Source organism: Fusarium subglutinans (assembly GCF_013396075.1).
Source record: "Fusarium subglutinans strain NRRL 66333 chromosome Unknown NRRL66333_c0000171, whole genome shotgun sequence".
Classification (NCBI taxonomy): Eukaryota; Fungi; Ascomycota; class Sordariomycetes; order Hypocreales; family Nectriaceae; genus Fusarium; species Fusarium subglutinans.
Window position 1 is genome coordinate 49,271 of NW_023502234.1, and position 17,105 is coordinate 66,375.

The window sequence follows — 17,105 nt, forward strand, 5'->3', positions numbered from 1 at the left end:
ATCTCGCCTCCATGACCACGGCTTCCATTACTTCAGGCCTTTGTATTCCTAAAGTGCTTCGACAAGGCGATCGGACCTCACCATGTTTCTCGGGCACAAACCAGTGGCAGACTGCTTTATTGCAATAGCGACTGGCCAGGAAATAGTGTCGCACAAGTAATACACGAGGTTCAGGCTGGTGCAACACCAAGCTGCGCGGCACTTACGACGAGACTGATCCCGCAGTGACGCTTTGGTGAAACTAGACTATACTCTGGATAGTTTATCGGTTCATATCCACGGGAGACTGCCTAGGCAAGAAACCAGCTGAACATGGATGTTGGTCTAGATATGTTATTTGAGTTTCTAGAGTTGCAAATATGGCCTGAGTTTGAACACTGTATTACGGGTTGCTCAAGGCCGTTAGAAGCTGTCTCAGGCAGGGCCGCGGCCCGTTGCAGCCGTTAATATGAATGGATGATTCAGAGACCATATCGATATTGTTGAAATGGTTGGATAACGGATTCATACAAGCGGCTACCTATTTCATCTCGTCGACTCTTCTAACCAGCCCCCGGGGTGCAAGAAGACTTCTGACGTTAAATTGAGTCGCTAAAAATACCCAGTCTAAGATCCTCTGGATCTATACTAAATTATGCTAGGTTTACCTAAGGCTTTTTGTCACTTAGGTCAGAGAAGTCCTAAGTTTTGTTGCATCCCCTTGCCAGCCACGCACGAGAGGAGATGAACGAACGATATATAAGATGACAACATTTCTTGCTTGCTAGCTTGCTCTAAAATAAAATAGAACCCAACAGTTTATTCTAGCTCCGGCGATCCCCGCAGCAAAGAAAAAGAGCCTGCTAGCCTGCCTTGCATCTTCTTCAGTGACAAATTTTCTCGGTTTCTGCGGACGGGTTATCGTTATCGCACCCCGCGCCACTAGAATCCCGGATTGGCACGGCCTTATTGGGTGTTTCAGGCTATTTTACAGTGCGTCTGATACGTGACATCTCGCCATCGCTAGTCTCAAAAGGGCAATTTCTTGGTTGAATGCCCTTGACCTTGAGCCTCCGCTCTCTCCTCGAAACTACAGTACCTACACCAAAATCTTCGTCCCCTACTCTTGGTGGGCAGCTGAGCTTCTTCAACTCTAACTCGAGAGATCTGCATCAACCTCTCTCCCTCGATTGTCTATTTCTTAGCAGCAGCGTCTGAAGACGCACAGCGTCCTTCCAATCCTTTTCTTTGATATTACCATCAGGACCGCGATAAGCAATCCCAAGGAACAAAGGCGAGGCTGCTAGGCGTCTCAGTAAGAAACCAGGTGAGTAGACTTGTGTTGACTTGAGCTTTGCAGTGTGGCCCCACGGTGTTGCACATCCCTGTATCGGAGGGGCACATTCGCTTCTCGCCCACTGCCATCCCATACGACGACGGACGGATACTCTATCCCACTACCTATACAAGGAAGAGTCCACCGCTGGTCTCTCGTCTCCCGTCTCCGTCTCCGTCTCTCCCCTCTCCCAGATTCCTTCATCATTGTCATCTCTATCTTGCCTTGGCTCAAGGTTTGCGCATTGCTAACTGTTGACGAGTAGGAGCTGTGGAGCTAAGCTCATGTGAAAGTCGTTCACAAAGTTTCCATCTCGCTTCTGCGCCCCTCTTCTCTACATCCGCCTTCTGCGACGTTCAGAGACGTTGTCAACACCACCGCAGCCATGTCCTCCTGGGAGCCCGCCCCCGATTCGCTGCAGCAGCTTGCTGCTTGCCTCAAAGACTCCCTCAGTGGTTTCGACAAGAGTGCTCAGAAGCAGGCTGACCTGGTAAGACTTTGCTTGTCCATCGCAATCCATGCGCCGCCCCTCAGCTAATCATTCTTTGCAGATGCTTCAGCAAGCCAAGAACTCCCCCGACATCAATAACTATCTCGCATATCTCTTCTCAAGCTCTTCACCTCCCAATGGCCTTCAATTTTCGGAGCAAGATTTCCACCTCGTGCGCTCCGCCGCTGGCATCATGCTCAAGAATAATGTCCGAAGCGAATGGAAGTCCATCCCCGAATCCAACCTCCAGCTCATCAAGCTCGCTGTCCCCATGTGCCTGCAAGACAAGAACTCGCAGATTCGCAACTTTGCTGGAAATATTGCTACCGAAATTGTTCGCCGTGGCGGGTTGCTCAGCTGGCCGGAGCTACTTCCTCAGCTTCTCGACTTGGTCGGTAACACATCCGGTCAAACTTCCAATGAGGCGCAGGAGGGTGCTATGTCTGCTCTAGCCAAGATTTGCGAGGACAACTTCCGTCAATTGACCAAGGAAGTCAATGGCCAGCGACCCCTCAACTATGTCCTTCCCCATTTTATCGCGGCCACCAAGAGCCCTCTGGCCAAGGTCAGGGCTGGTGCGCTTACTGCCATCAATGTCTTCACACCTCGAGAATCACAGGCCATGCTTAACTCCATCGATGACCTCCTCCAGCATCTTTTTATCCTGGCCAGCGATGACAATGTCGATGTTCGACGACAAGTGTGCCGTGCCTTTGTTCACCTAGTTGAGACGCGACCCGACAAGCTCCAGCCGCACATCAGTGGCCTCGTCGACTATATAATATCCCAGCAGAAAGGCGACGACGAGGACTTGGCCTGTGAAGCGGCCGAATTCTGGCTCGCCGTGGGAGAACATGACAATCTGTGGAGGGCATTGGAGCCGTACATCAATAAGATTATTCCGGTCCTTCTCGAGTGCATGGTTTACAGTGGAGAGGACATTGCCCTCCTTGGAGGTGCTTCAGATGACGAGGAGGAGGAGGATCGTGAAGAGGATATCCGCCCTGCATTTGCCAAGAAGGCCCTTGCACGAAAGGCCAACGGTGAGGTCAGCGAGTCCGCAGATCAAGCCAAGAATGGAAACGGCTTCGAGAAGCTCGGTGGAATGGACGACGATACCGAGGAGGGAGAAATCGATGACTACGACGACGGTGATGACGCCAACCCTGACGAGCGATGGACCATCCGCAAGTGCTCCGCCGCCGCTCTCGATGTTTTCGCCCGCGACTTCCAATCTCCTGTTTTCGAGGCCATCTTCCCCTATCTGTCACAGCATCTGAAGCACGACGAGTGGCCTCAGCGAGAAGCTGCTGTTCTCGCCTTGGGTGCCGTTGCTGACGGATGCATGGACGTTGTTGTCCCTCACTTGCCTGAGCTTGTGCCTTACCTCATCTCTCTTCTCGAGGACGAGGAGCCTGTTGTGAGACAGATCACCTGCTGGACCCTTGGTCGATATTCGTCATGGGCTGCCAATCTGGAGGATCTAGAAAAGGATCAGTTCTTTCTCCCTTTGATGGATGGTATCCTCCGCCACATGTTGGATAAGAACAAGAAAGTACAAGAAGCTGCTGCATCGGCATTCGCCAACCTCGAGGAGAAGGCAGGTAAGATCCTTGAACCTTACTGTGGTCCAATTATCCAGCAATTCGTCCATTGTTTTGCCAAGTACAAGGATCGCAACATGTACATTCTTTACGACTGCGTGCAGACTCTGGCGGAGCATATTGGACCTTCCATGGCCGCACCAGAACTGTCTGGCAAGCTGATGCCTGCCTTGATCGACCGATACCACCGTGTATCGGATCAGTCACGGGAGCTGTTCCCTCTGCTAGAGTGCCTCTCTTATGTGGCGATGGCACTCGGTGATGCGTTCGCTCCCTATGCTGAACCTATCTTCCTTCGATGCGTCAACATCATTCACGTCAATCTCGAGCAGACTTTGGCCGCTGCTGGCAACCCCATAGTTGACCAGCCTGACAAGGATTTCCTGGTAACTAGTCTGGATCTTCTTAGTGCAATCGTTCAAGCTCTCAACGACGACAAGTCGGCTGCGTTGGTCAAGAGCTCCCAGCAGTCCTTCTTTGAGCTCCTCAGCTTCTGTATGGAGGACCCCAGTGACGAAGTTCGACAATCTGCCTATGCACTGTTGGGAGATTGCGCTAGATACGTCTATCCTCTACTACAGCCCTACCTTGGTACAATTATCCCCATCTTGCTGAAGCAGCTTGATATGGACAGCGTCCTCGATGAGGATATGGACAGTGGGTTTGGTGTCGTTAACAATGCTTGCTGGTCAGTTGGTGAAATCTCAATGCAACACAAGGAGCACATGGGTCCATGGGTTCGAGAGCTTCTGCAGCGCTTTGTTGAAATCATGACCAACCCTCGTGTCCCTAAAGCACTGAACGAAAATGCTGCCATGGCTTTGGGACGCCTCGGCCTCGAGAACTCGGAACAGCTTGGACCCCATCTTTCAACTTTTGCAGAGGAATGGATCAGCATCATGAACGAGGTGGATGCAACTGAAGAGAAGGCGACAGCTTTCAAGGGGTTTTCCATGATCGTTGGACGAAACCCCCAGGCCATGGAGAAGGAGTTACTCAACTATTTCACGGCCATTGCCCGTTATCGTGACATTGACTTGAAGAGCCCAGTTAGGCAGGAGTTGCATGATGTCTTCCAGAAGGTCAGTGCCTATTGCATTGCAGTTGTTTTTTTGTTTGGTTTTGTTTTTCCCCACACAAGCTAACGTTTCTCAGGTCATCGATATCTACAAGCAAATAATTCCCGAGTTTAGCAACTTTGTTGGCCAGATGCAGCAACGAGACCGACAAAATTTGGAGTCGCATTACACTCTGTAGTATGGGATGGTGACTGATCTCGGCCTTCTTATTTCTTGAAGGAATGACTCAAGGGCGGCAGTGGGAGTGGTTCGACGTTATTACATAGTTATAGATAGCACTGATTCTTTTATCGCAGTAGATAGCATGGTACGGGTTGCATGGCGAAGTTCAAGGGGGTTTATGAAAAGTCTTGGAGCCATTTTGATTGATGTTGAATGATGGTATGAACTGACAAGGGTCGCAGTGCGACATTGGGAGGAGGACGAGATACCTGATGGAAGCTGGAAGCTGGAAGCTGGAGCTGGGAAATGGGACTGGGAGAATGGCAACATGTTATGCCACAAGTAGATAGAAGTACTCGGATTCATGGGAGGAGTTGATGGGCATTTATGGGGTCCGAGTTAGATAGATAGGCCACTTTATTACGCTGCTGTAAGCTGGAGCAATGTCTCTCAAGTGTGGAAGATCACCAAATGGAAAAATAGTATCACTGTGGTAGTTGAACCCCAAAGTTGTTCTGTGACCATCCTGTCACACTACAACGTTAGGCACCTAATCAAATTCAAACATCGATGATGGTGCTTTGCATCCATTGGACTAAAGCACTTACAACTTATTGGCAATTTGTGAATTGCCTCTTTAAAAAAAAAACAATGATGCTGTAGGGTAGCCATTGTCAACCACGACTAAACAAGGAGAGAAATATTTCAGTATCAGTTCCACGCTACGGCATAAGAAACGTTGCACCATCTCTCATATCAAGCGTATGAGCATCGTCTTGTGTTGATTAATGAGTCGTGAGAACTGCCTGTCGAGGCCGTGGGCAGCAAAGACCAAGTACTGACTCTGTAGCCGTCTCATGTGCACTTCAGGCCGTGCAAACAGCGACATTCCGCCTCTGAGCAAATTACAAAAGAGTCATTACAATTAGCTCTCGGTAGTGAGCAGGCCGGGCTCTGGTATTGGCTTTCAGCGTCTATCTATGCGGTGATAGTACTGGTGTAACCAGCAATGACAAGTTGGACACTCACAATTTGCCAAGACCGCGGAGTCTCCATCGATGCCATAATATAATGCCCAATGCCCTTTGACTCGCGTAGCCACTTAGCAACGATCATCCATTGAACTCCTGAAGTTGTCGTGAGGAGGTACATAGTTGACTGCCGGGTTTTCGCATGTATGCATCAACACTAGGAAAACACGGAAGATCGCCCCTGTTCTAGTTTCCGCTTTCAGACTTAGAGTTTCTAGAAACCAGCTCTTGCAAGACTTGATTCGATGAAAAGGTGTTGGGAGAGGTGCTTTGACATTCCCAAACCTAACCCAGGCCAGAACTCGCTAGCTACGCGAGTCGGTACTAAGAGCCGAACAGTTTGGACGATCTTTTAGTCTGCCAGTCTATCAATAGTCTCGAGATATGTAATAGTCTCTGTATAGACGAAATACTTGCCCGGGAGGGTAAGTACACAGACGTTGCGGATACGCTGGGGAAATTGAAGCTCAATAGCGGAGACAAAAGGCCCAAACTCTTGGCCGCATCATTCAGAAGAGACCAACTGTGTACCGAGGAGAACTAGACAGAAGCTAGCTACTAAGATAGATAGTCATGAACTTGACAACATGGCCTGTTGAGTGAAAACAATTTCACACACAAAATGAATCAATTGGTACGTCAATCGAACTCCAGCCATGACTCGCGTAGCATGCATAAACACCAACGATCTGAAATTGGTGAGATGCTCGTAAGAGACGTCTAGACGTCGGCGAATCTTTGACTGATGATCGTCAGTGACAGGAGGAGGTATAGAAACACTGCCCATGCCATGCCCTTTTCGATTCGTGGCCGCAGGGAGAGCAAAGTCTCTCGGTCGAGAACAGGTGTTTGGTCTTTTGCCTCAACTTGGACAAGTAACTAGAAGCTAAATTTATCTTGGTGGCTTGCTTTCTTCTGGTAAGCTTCTGTAGCTCAGATGCATCGACCCGTCTGGACACAGAATATAGCCGTCACCGCTGGCATCGGGAACTATCCGTATGATTCCGTCCAGTGATATCGTCGTACTGATATGATGTGGGTAATGGAGACAATATACATACATACAGTATGCTCGGCAACCGGAGCAGGCTCACCGGACGGACCCTGCATGGTTCACGGTTAAGGCCAAGGTCCTTGTGAGGCTCGCGATATCCAATAATCCGAGCCAGAAATCAACGTCTAGCTCAACGTCATTCCTGCTCGCTCACTGGCGTGTCGTAGACAAATAAATACATACCTATGCCATGGTAAACCACCAGGCAGGGCCAAGTCTTGTGATTCTGTTCTGTTCTACTATGGGCCTGCCATAACTGACTGTACGGAGTAACATATGTACTGCATCTCCCCAACCCAACCCAAGCCAAGCCAAGTCGAACCAAGCCATAACAGGAGAGTAAATGAGAGGGCAACTCACCCAGTGAAACCACCACCAGAACCAGAACCAGAACCAGAACCAGAACTGAACCAGAGGCTCTGGTGCTGCTGTTCTGCTGTGCCGTTTAAGCTTTGGCACTAGATGCGTCGGTCTTGATTGGAAGAGCTGCCCACACCGTGTCATAGTCCCCTGCCCGTGTCGCCATTAATAGCTCAGCCTCGCACTACTACCCCTGTCTTATGCATGGCATGGTCCGCCCCGGGTCTCCTCCATTTTCCCCATTTCGACGCCCTTTTCGACCAAAGAACCCTGTCAGTTTATTCCCTAGCCTATTCGGCAACCCTGTCCGACGCTGTGAGCCATGGCCTGGTCTAGAACAACAAATGCATTTTTGGACATCGTCATTTCAACATTCGAGTGGTTGGGTCATCAACAGGCAAAAACCGACTCGTGGGAAACAAGGAAAAGGACCCTGCGAGGCTGTTGGTGACATGCTCTCCACGCTCCGTGCTTTTGAGAAGAGCCCGCAGATCCAACTCCAACTCCAACTCCAACTCCGACTCCGACTCCGACTCCGACTCTGGCAGCAAAACCCAACCAAGCCCGACAGGCTGTTGTGGGCCATCTCCAGCGCCCGAATGGGTTTCCGGCTACAACAGTGACATTCGCGCAATCAGTCGTTGCCGATGAAACTTGGCCCATGGCCTCGGGCTTGGCTCCTTGCTAGTGGCAGAGATTGAAGGACTGGAATAAAACATCGGAACCTCCTGGTCAGGCGCCGTCGTGTGCGTGCCATGTGGTCTCGAGCCCGCACCACTCACTAGCTTCGCCCTGATATGATGGCCTCACTCCTCAGTACCTAGCCGAGTCAGCAACGAGATCTTCAAATGATACGTTACTGTTAGCCGTCAAAAGACCCTGAGAGCTGAGGCCCAGCCATCTATGTCATTCTTGTTTGACCCTGCGTCCATATTCTGCCACAGGCGTTGCTTCTTTTTCACGGCTCTGATCCCGCGGCGCGGGTGTGCCGGCGCCCCTACTCAGATTCGCATACCTAGCTTACTCAAGGGATCAGCCTCTTTCAACTTCGTCCTTTTCGTCTATTGGCGCGCAAGTGAACTACCCCATAGATAGCCTTCATAGATTGTGTACCGTTGGGCGTTGATGTTCATCACCATACAATCTGATACAAATCAAACATGTTGCTGTCTAGAATTTCTCCTTTTCACTCCTCTGTATAGCGCCGGTCTTTTCCGACTTCAAACTGTGATCGGCAGTCTGAAGTTTTGGCTATTCAACTTTAGAGGGGCATCAGATCATCATTAGTACTTTGTAGTTGGGTCATACATACACTGGTAGTTGTGAAATGGTCCACGCCCTTGCCTCGGGGCCCACGTTGTTGTATCATTCTCAAGTCAACAGGTCAGGCTAGGAAGCAGCTTCAATGGGGTAGGTCATGGGACATCCTAAGAAGTGATGTTGATCTGCGATACTCACAGCCCGAGAGGGCCTCAACAGCATCGGCTTTCAGTGATCGTCTCGTCTAAGTATACTGAACGCGCAATCGAGTCTGAAGTATACAAACTTGATGCTACGAATCCGAGTTCCCGCATATCACACCGGAGACTTCAGACTGTGATACTAGAGTCAATGTGTTACAGGCTCAAAGTGCGGTCAACCCAAACCGCCATTTAAAGCACCGGGTCATTCGTACACAGGCTGTGGTAATTGCGAGACTGATGAGCATGTCTCGGGTGTATGTCCCATATCTTATCATCGAAGCAAGAGCTGAGAACATACCAATCAATTGTTGGAAGTGGTAACTCGAACAAAACATAGACATCAGAATAGATTTCACTTCTTGGGAGTATGAGATCGAAAAGTGGGTTTGACATCAGAAGACTGCGGTTCAACAGCCGCTCCTCTCCATAAGATAGGACCGGGAACGACATTCTATTATTATCGTGCGGCATATCTTGCGGCACGAGCCTTGTGGCCATGCCTCAACGAATCAGAAGCATGCTTTGCATGGCTGTTGTGACCAAAGGCAGTGGACTTGTAAACGACCAGCTGCCGAGGATAAGATCTTCTTTGGCTCCTAGCAAAGGCCAATTTCTAACTCTGGTCAGGGGAGTATCGGCAATGGGGTGAGGTGTCTGGGCCCGTTGTAATGCTCACTCTTTGAGATGTTGATCAATTCTGAATGCCCGAAGCTGTCACATTCTCGCAGACCTGCGGATCCATGTGGGGACTGTTGGCATTGACCCAATTTGTCCCGTTGAGGTAAATCGAGAGTGCCGCGGCTTTGACCGGGTCGTGATGGTACGAACTTCCGTGAGCGGACTGCGAGCTGAGGCACAAGACATTGATTGTGAAATAGATATATATGAATCCTGTTCCTGAGGCTATTGACAGTCTTCGAGGTGAAGTCGTGAAGTGATAACAGCTAATATGGATCTTTCCTCTTGCCTCTGCACTGATAAAGTAACCAGGCCGGGCATGGATCCCACAGGGATCGTCGGACTGCATGCATCTCGATCTTCCGTGCCTCCCAGCTATACGGAACATGCTTCATTAGCGCCTTTTTGAAGAGGCTAAAAGGGTGGTGCGATGCACAAAGGTTCAGCTTTCAGGAACACCAAGCTCTCCACGGTGATCACCTCACCGCTTTCGCTGTCTATTTCTCACAGTGCAGCCTTAGCTGGAATGTTTGCGACACCCAGAAATCTCGCATCGGTCTTCTCAAATCGCCCTGCAGCTTTCTATAACGGGATATGAGGTCATTCCGTGCGCTAGGGAAAAAAGTTATGGTGTGTCAGTTGTGATTGCTTAAGAATCCTTGTTCGCCTATCTCACCCTCAATCAATTGAAATAGCGAACACAAGTGGCATTCCTTCGTTCCACGGCGGACAATTGGTGACAGATCTGAAACCTACAGCTTGAATGGCACAAAACAGCGCGTACCTACGTTTCTTGTCGAGTCAGGGCTCGTCTATTTTGAGAAGCGACCAACCTCCCTTCAAACCTCAGCCAGACCAGATTCGGTAATGACATCGCGGCCAGGAGGAAGATGAGAGGCATACGCCTATGATGATCTTGATTGTTCAGTGACAGGGGATAGCCTGTGAAGGACTGGAGCAACAGCCAAGGCCAGGGCACGCCATGAAGTTGTTGATCCCTCCCTGTCGTGAACATGTCCAGAAGCGACCATTGCAGACATAGTACGGAGTACGGAGTATGGTAATTAATAATGAGGCTAGTTTGATGGTTTGGAGCGGAAAGCTGTTTAGTCAATGCTTGATGGACTTTTTGAAATGCCCTGTCATTCATGGGTCGAGTTTCCCAGGGGAAATCCCATTTCGGGACACGAGGTTTGTGTTTTTGGCCAAACAGAAGCTCCAACGACCTTCATTGTTGAGCCAGATCTGAACCAGGGCAGGGGACCCTGGCACACCCTGACCTCTTAGTCTGTGGAGCTAGAGTAGGTTGCCTACCTGCCTACCTCCTACCTCAAAGTATTTAGTGATGGCCCCTAATAACATACTGATGGTACACTGAAAACACAAAGCTGATGCAGAATGCGGGACTCACAAGAAAGGAGTTCCGTACTCCCAAATTTATGATATCTGTGGCATGTTAGGTAGCAAGGGAAACCACCGCTTGTACTAGATCTTCCATCTCGGGGGACAATATGCGGCTTAGAATGTTGTTCCACGGGCGCTATTATATAAAAAAGGCCACACTGAACCCCGCCAGGAGGGCAAGAGAGTCGTCGGAACGACAGGGTCATTGTAAAAGAGGGGATATCCATAAGACGGAGTGAAAACCACTCGGTCCATGACCTCATAGCGCTCTGCTAGCCCTAAAATCTGGGGACAACCACGGACGAAAACTAGTGGTTTATTTCAAGTCGCCATTGAAACTGTCGTCTGGTTGAATTGCGCAGCCAATGGTAGATTGCGCTGGCAAGACTTTCGGCCGAGATGGGGACTGGTGGACAGATTTGCAATTCATCGGCCGAAGTCAGTAAAGGCCTCTGTTTCAGCTGTGGAACCAAAAGGCGGAGGACCAGACCTAGAAGAAGAAGGGAGCTGATAAGCAGCTAGAACCGTGCCCGACCAAGAAAGATGCGCACGGGTAGAGTGACGCTGAGCCTCGTCAAGGAAAGGTAACGGTACTCTGTCTACTGTCCAGAGAATGAAAGTAGTTTTCAACTTGTTCCACCGCTTGGGGCGGGGCTTGAGTTCCCCGAATTCAGGTGGGGGAGGGGGAGTGGGAATGTTGTGGTTTGCTCTCAGAACAAGATAGTACTTGGCGGAACTTCCTAGACCATTGACAAACAATATTCGAATTTCTGTACACAACCGCGGCATGGCAACAGAGGACCAAGACCGGAGCAAATGCTGCTTAGGGTGCTTGCTTGCTTACTTTGCTTTGCTTTGCTTGGGACTGAAGCTGAGCCCGAGCGTGAGGTATGTGTGACTTCGGGAAGTAGCAATGTCGGACGAAGCCAATCGTGGCGTGGCTTGAAAGTTGGTGCCAGGACCTGTCGATCATTTTATTGCCGTAAGTGTAATAATTATCCCGCATGCTGTTCTGCGATGTTTTGTTTTGGGCCATGCTCAATTTGGGACAAAGTCTCGGGGTCTTGTCTGTTTTGATTGACGACGAAGAGCTGCTCCCCTGATGATCTGATACGCTGATCTGATGTGCTCATGAACTTTTTTTGCAGGGTGAAAGAGGGGTGAGCTAAGTGGCTGGAAGAAAAGCGAAATGATGCAGATTTTTGTTGGTGATGATGATGATGCGACGACACTGCTTCAAGAGAAGAGGGGAAGGTGGTGGGCAACAAGCAACTTCCCCGAGGCACCTCATCCTGAAGATTGGTACCACTTCTTGTCTCTTTTTTATCGCCAGCGCCGTGCAAGGTGCATGAACCGATTGGGTTTTCAGAGTACAAGGCGCTCCTGCACAAGCAATTGCCGTAATTGTACTCCGTACTTTGTTGGAAATGCCAAGGGCAATAGACTTAGTAGCTTGTTGGTGAATGTAAGTGTGAATGTTTCTATCAAGTGGTACAATCTCATGCAGCCCAGTCCAGGCACTGAGTGAATGAGTGACTATGAGCTGACCGGTAGGGCCCCTCTATGCACATGAACTAAAAGGCCTCAAATCTAAAATGGCTTTCGGTCAGACGGATGTCCACCATGTTTTTGTGACTGTGACTGTGATTATGGCCATGACCCTGATTGTAACTATGAGATATTGCCTCTGTTCAATGTCTCATTCTAATTCTTCCGCGGTGCCATTCCGCAGTGCAACGCAACTCTGGAATGGGTTACCAGGCTAGACGTCGATTGCTTCTAGAAGCCCCTTGCGCCGAGGGCGGCCTGAAAACTACCGAGCAGACATCCATGGTCTCCATTTGACCTTTCCTTATCAAGTACTTACAGCCACAGCCTTTTGTCTCATAAACAACTCATAGTGAGGCGCCCGCACGAAACTCAATAATGATCTGCAGCCGCTAACTGGTGTAACACTGAACTGCAAGCCAAAGGACTTTTCAAGTCATTTTCAGCTAGATAGACACATGCAAGTCATGCATTGATGAGTTGTTGAATATATTCAAGACCGGGGATGCCAATGACAAGCAACGAAATGACATGACCGCTAATTGCATCGGAGAGAGATCCAAGGTTGGTCGTCAAATTACCCACTTGTCCATCAGATGGTGAGAAGTCTCTTGTGACTGACGGTGGGGGAGACTGTCATGCTTTCTTCCAAACCATTCATGATTACTCCGTACCGAGGCACTTATTGATGATGGATCACATTCATCCATACAAGTCGTTGCCCTCTGGAACACAGCCGCAAACTTCCCATTCGCAATTTAGATAGGGTTGGCATTAATCAATCTGAAGCACGGGTGGACCCTTTGCAAGGAATTACCAACTAGGGGAATAACGACCGATTCTTGGGAGGTTACTTTGAAGAAAAGACCCTTGAACCATGCACCTGAGAGTTCTTTAACCAAAGTTCTTACCCACGCTAAGTTCCCAGCATCTTGGTGCTCTATTTTGACAGGGAGTTCATCCTCGCCAACCTTCGATATGTCACTGTCCTTATAGCATTGCAAACCACGCGGGACGTTTCCCGATTAGGCAGTTTTTGCTTGTCATATTCTTAGTACCCATTTTCTCTGTCTATCATCAGTAGAGGCTTCGCTGGAGTCCCTGAGACAAGTCTCACAACCCTAGTGCTATACTAGATATCTCAGGGACGATCTGGTTATTTACCAAGTGGATAATACTCTTGGGTGTTAGCATTTGTCACTTCATGTTCGGCCAAGTTTGACTTTCTGTCATCTGAAGTTTGAGTTCCATCATGGTAAGTTCCGGACTTTTCCTTTACAAAAGTCAAGGGCAAGCTACTAGCCTTACAAGGTCGGTTCTCATTTCCTATTCGTGCACTTGGCTTGTCAGATGTCTATGTAACCGTGAATCGCCTCTGATTCGCACGCAATAGGTGACTTAAACGTGGTTACTACGGTAGTCTACTTTTGGAAGACACCCAGGCATCATGTGATCAGTCATCTTCTCCTCCAATCTTTCTGTTGACCCTATCCTTGTCCCGCGCAGGGGTTGTGGCATAGTCGAGAGGTTGACGGACAAGGGGCCGATGCTAAAAGAATGTCGTTCTCAAACTATCGTCAAGTCCCGAACTTGAACTACAAAAGCACCACTTGGCCATGAAGCGGATGCTACACTGCCCACAGAGCCGGAGAAATACTTCCTTGACAAAAACAGGGACCAGGCGATGAATAAAAGCTGGGGCTAGAACGAATAGGGCCATGCTCAAGATAAGTAAACCCGTCATATAATCGGGCGACGTACTACCCCGAATTGCCGTTTGTGGATCTTTTACTCCGTACTGTGAAAGAAGTTTCAGAGCACTGATACTATGGCTAGAAATAGCTTCATTGTGCGGTCAGGAAAGATTGTTTTCTCTAGTTATACAAAGCCTGGTCGCACTCGGTGTCTTGAGCTAAACCTTTGGTCGTTATCCTTGCGGCGCAAGATTCCACCATGAATCTGTCATACGTTTCTCGACAGCCTGTGAAAGGCCCAAGTCTGTGGTTGAGCGTTACACCAGAGCAAGAAGCCCGAATACGCGAGCACCCTACGATCTACAGCATACCCGAAGTAATCCCGCACAGGAGCGTTGGGAGCGGGAGGATCATGTCTGTCAATAAGCATGCCATGTCATACCGTAACTTTCCAGCTCGTCTGCCTGCTACAAAAGTACGTATGTACGGAATGATAGAAGGATGTACTTGGGTGACAAAAATAGCGAGCATGAGAGATGCTGACGGAGAGTTGTGTAAGACGGCGTCAAGATAGGCCTAGCCAGACTGACTGCGCCTACAATTGCTACTGCTACTGCTACTACTACCGCAACATTGAGATCCTTGCCTACATGATCGTACGCAGAACGCTGACCAACGACGTCATATCTTATGTTTTCCAGCTCCGAAAAGGCACAGAGACGAGATACTCGACTCGTAGGAGCGGCCCGTGGCTCTGTTTCAGCTGCAAGATGAGATACCTAGGGCGACACGAGCCTAAGATTTGGAAACAGACGAACAAACAAATAAGGAGCGAGGCCACTGCGAAAGCATTCGTGCGGCGTTTATCTTACGGTGGGCCGTAAGTAACGTTCCAGCGTTACTCATCTACAACTATACCGTGCCCGGTTAGACTGTCACTTTTTATAGATATTCTCCATATTCTGATCTCGAGCCTCAGGGTAAAATGTGCCGTTTCTGGAGCCATGTCGCCACTGAGATGGCGCTTGTAATGCAATGCAAGGCAATTTGTTTGACCCCAGCCTGGCCGTTACCTTACTTTGAACAGGGCTTTGGATGTTTTGGGCCGGATTCAAATGGATTGGATTTGGATTTGAGATGGCTCGGTTCTCGCAGGGACCCAATATCAAAGCTTCAACTACCGGCGGCCCCGGCTTGTCCGTCTCTGGTCTATGATGCCGACGCCCCGTCCGTCTACCACCGCCTGAGAGCCCGCCCGCCATCCCAATCCCAATGTTATTTCGCCCTGTCGTAAACGCAAGAGCCAATCAACGATTCGAGCCTGGCACAGCATGAGCGAATGGAAACCAAATCCGCTACTTGAGCCAAGTTGAGCCGTAGACCGGGGTCCACGGGCACCGTAGCCCAGTCCAGACAGCCCAGCCCAGCCTAACTTTCATATCCGTTCAGTAAGGTAGTTACCAGTCCAGTGCACTGAGCAAGCCGCCAGCGGCCAACCTCTCTTTCTCTCTCTCGTTCTGTAGGGAAATTCAGTGGTTGAACCTATCAATGGCTAAAAAATCCCCCCTGGTTCTCAAGGGAGAAAACAACCTACGCGGGGCACGGACATGTAAAGTTATTTTTACTTTGTCACCTAGTGTTTTTGTCACCCTTCCTTCCCCTCGTTCGACTTTCAGTTTAGTCACCACTTACCTGTGAATTCCTTGGCGATACGTCGAGACAGGACTTCTCTCGTTTTTACTTCTTTCTTCTTCCCTTGTCTCTTTCAAGGGATCTCAGCTTCTCTTCCGGACACCGCGGAAAAGCGGAGGACGGACACTAGTCTCAACGATCTAAGACAATGGAACTCTCCCTAAACCCTTGACCCTGGGCCAGGTGCGTCATGCCCTCTGCTTGCAAGGTTGTATCTCGGCCTCAGGGAGCAAGAAAGCTTCTGACCTTGACAAAGGACATCGAAATAAACCCATCAAAGAACCACCCTGAGTTCGTGATAACTTGCTTAAACCTTTATGTCAGCTAAAGTCGAGGCTTAAGTTTTCTTGTCTCCCCTAGCTCGGCCGCCATCTTTGTGATTGAGGATGACAGAAAATTTAGGACTAAAGTCCCAAGTGACAAAACTTATCAGACTGTATTAGGATAAACTGGAGAGCCGATGTGGCTGGTTTATTTTCTTCCCCTGATGTAAAAGCATACAGTCTTTCGACACCCGATGGTGTTGTGATGAATGTCTGGTGTTTGCTGCAGCTGGATGACAAAACAGCCAACCTGTTGAGAGGTTGATGAGAGTCAAAAACTTTAGGTAACTGGGCGCTGCAGTACACCACTCTGTAGGTGCCACCGTCCGCCACTATCTCTTGTTGTTCCTGTACCTCATGTACTCACATTCGGTTGCTGTATTTGTGATTTATTATTATTGTTTTATTGCTATTATTTGCCCATTCTAGTCTGGACTGGGATTCTGCCCGCCACCACCATCTCGGCCAGACTCAACCTCATGATTTCAGGAACATTCCGCCCATGTACGAAAGGGAAGCATTGCATTGCAGTACCATCTCGGCGGTCGTGTAGAACCATGGGACGAGCACAAGCCAGCAAGGTCGCCCGGCCACCAATGAACCATCTCCAATCGCCTGCTCCCCAAAATAGCACAGCAGAAGCACCTGGTATGGATCGATGCTATCTTCAGGTATGGACCATTGATCCGTCATACCTTTACCGAACCGACGCCTAGGCTAAGCATCTCCAATTGCTGCTTCAGCACCCCTACCTACTCCGCAGTCCTCCCGCTTAGAAGGTTACCTCTGCTCCCTGACCAATCCTTACGGTACCTTGAGCCCCTCTGATCTGGCATGAAAGGGATGTGTTACTAAGGTTGATGGTCTGTGACCGACGCTTTCTCTAGAGAACCCGCAAACAGATGAATGGGTTTTTTTCGACTATGACAGATGCCCAGCCCAGGGATCTTTTGAAGAGCGGCCCTATTACTGATGAGGCTGCAGGACGCCCCCCCCCCCCTGGCCGAGCTGGGCACCGGACCACACCCCATCTCTAGCGTCTTTTTTTTTTTTTTGGTAGACCAGACCAGCACCGCACCATGGCAGGCGGCGGTGCGGATACCACAGAGTTACAGCTGTACTCGGGGTTCACGGCCAAGAAGCAGCATCCGATTCATTGGGACTCATCCATTGCTGTCCGCTGCCGTAGTCCCGGGGCCCGCACTCCA

General features: G+C 49.6%; 1 protein-coding gene across 1 annotated transcript; it reads left to right on the forward strand.

Annotated features, from left to right (window-relative positions):
- Nucleotides 1-1,700: 1,700 nt before the first annotated feature.
- On the forward strand, nucleotides 1,701-4,666 carry FSUBG_10178 (Importin subunit beta-2; the record flags this gene model as incomplete). The annotated part of the gene is made up of 3 exons (XM_036674730.1): nucleotides 1,701-1,805; nucleotides 1,867-4,491; nucleotides 4,565-4,666. The coding sequence occupies 3 exons, from the start codon at nucleotides 1,701-1,703 to the stop codon at nucleotides 4,664-4,666; spliced, it is 2,832 nt and encodes a 943-aa protein (XP_036534341.1).
- Nucleotides 4,667-17,105: the final 12,439 nt, after the last annotated feature.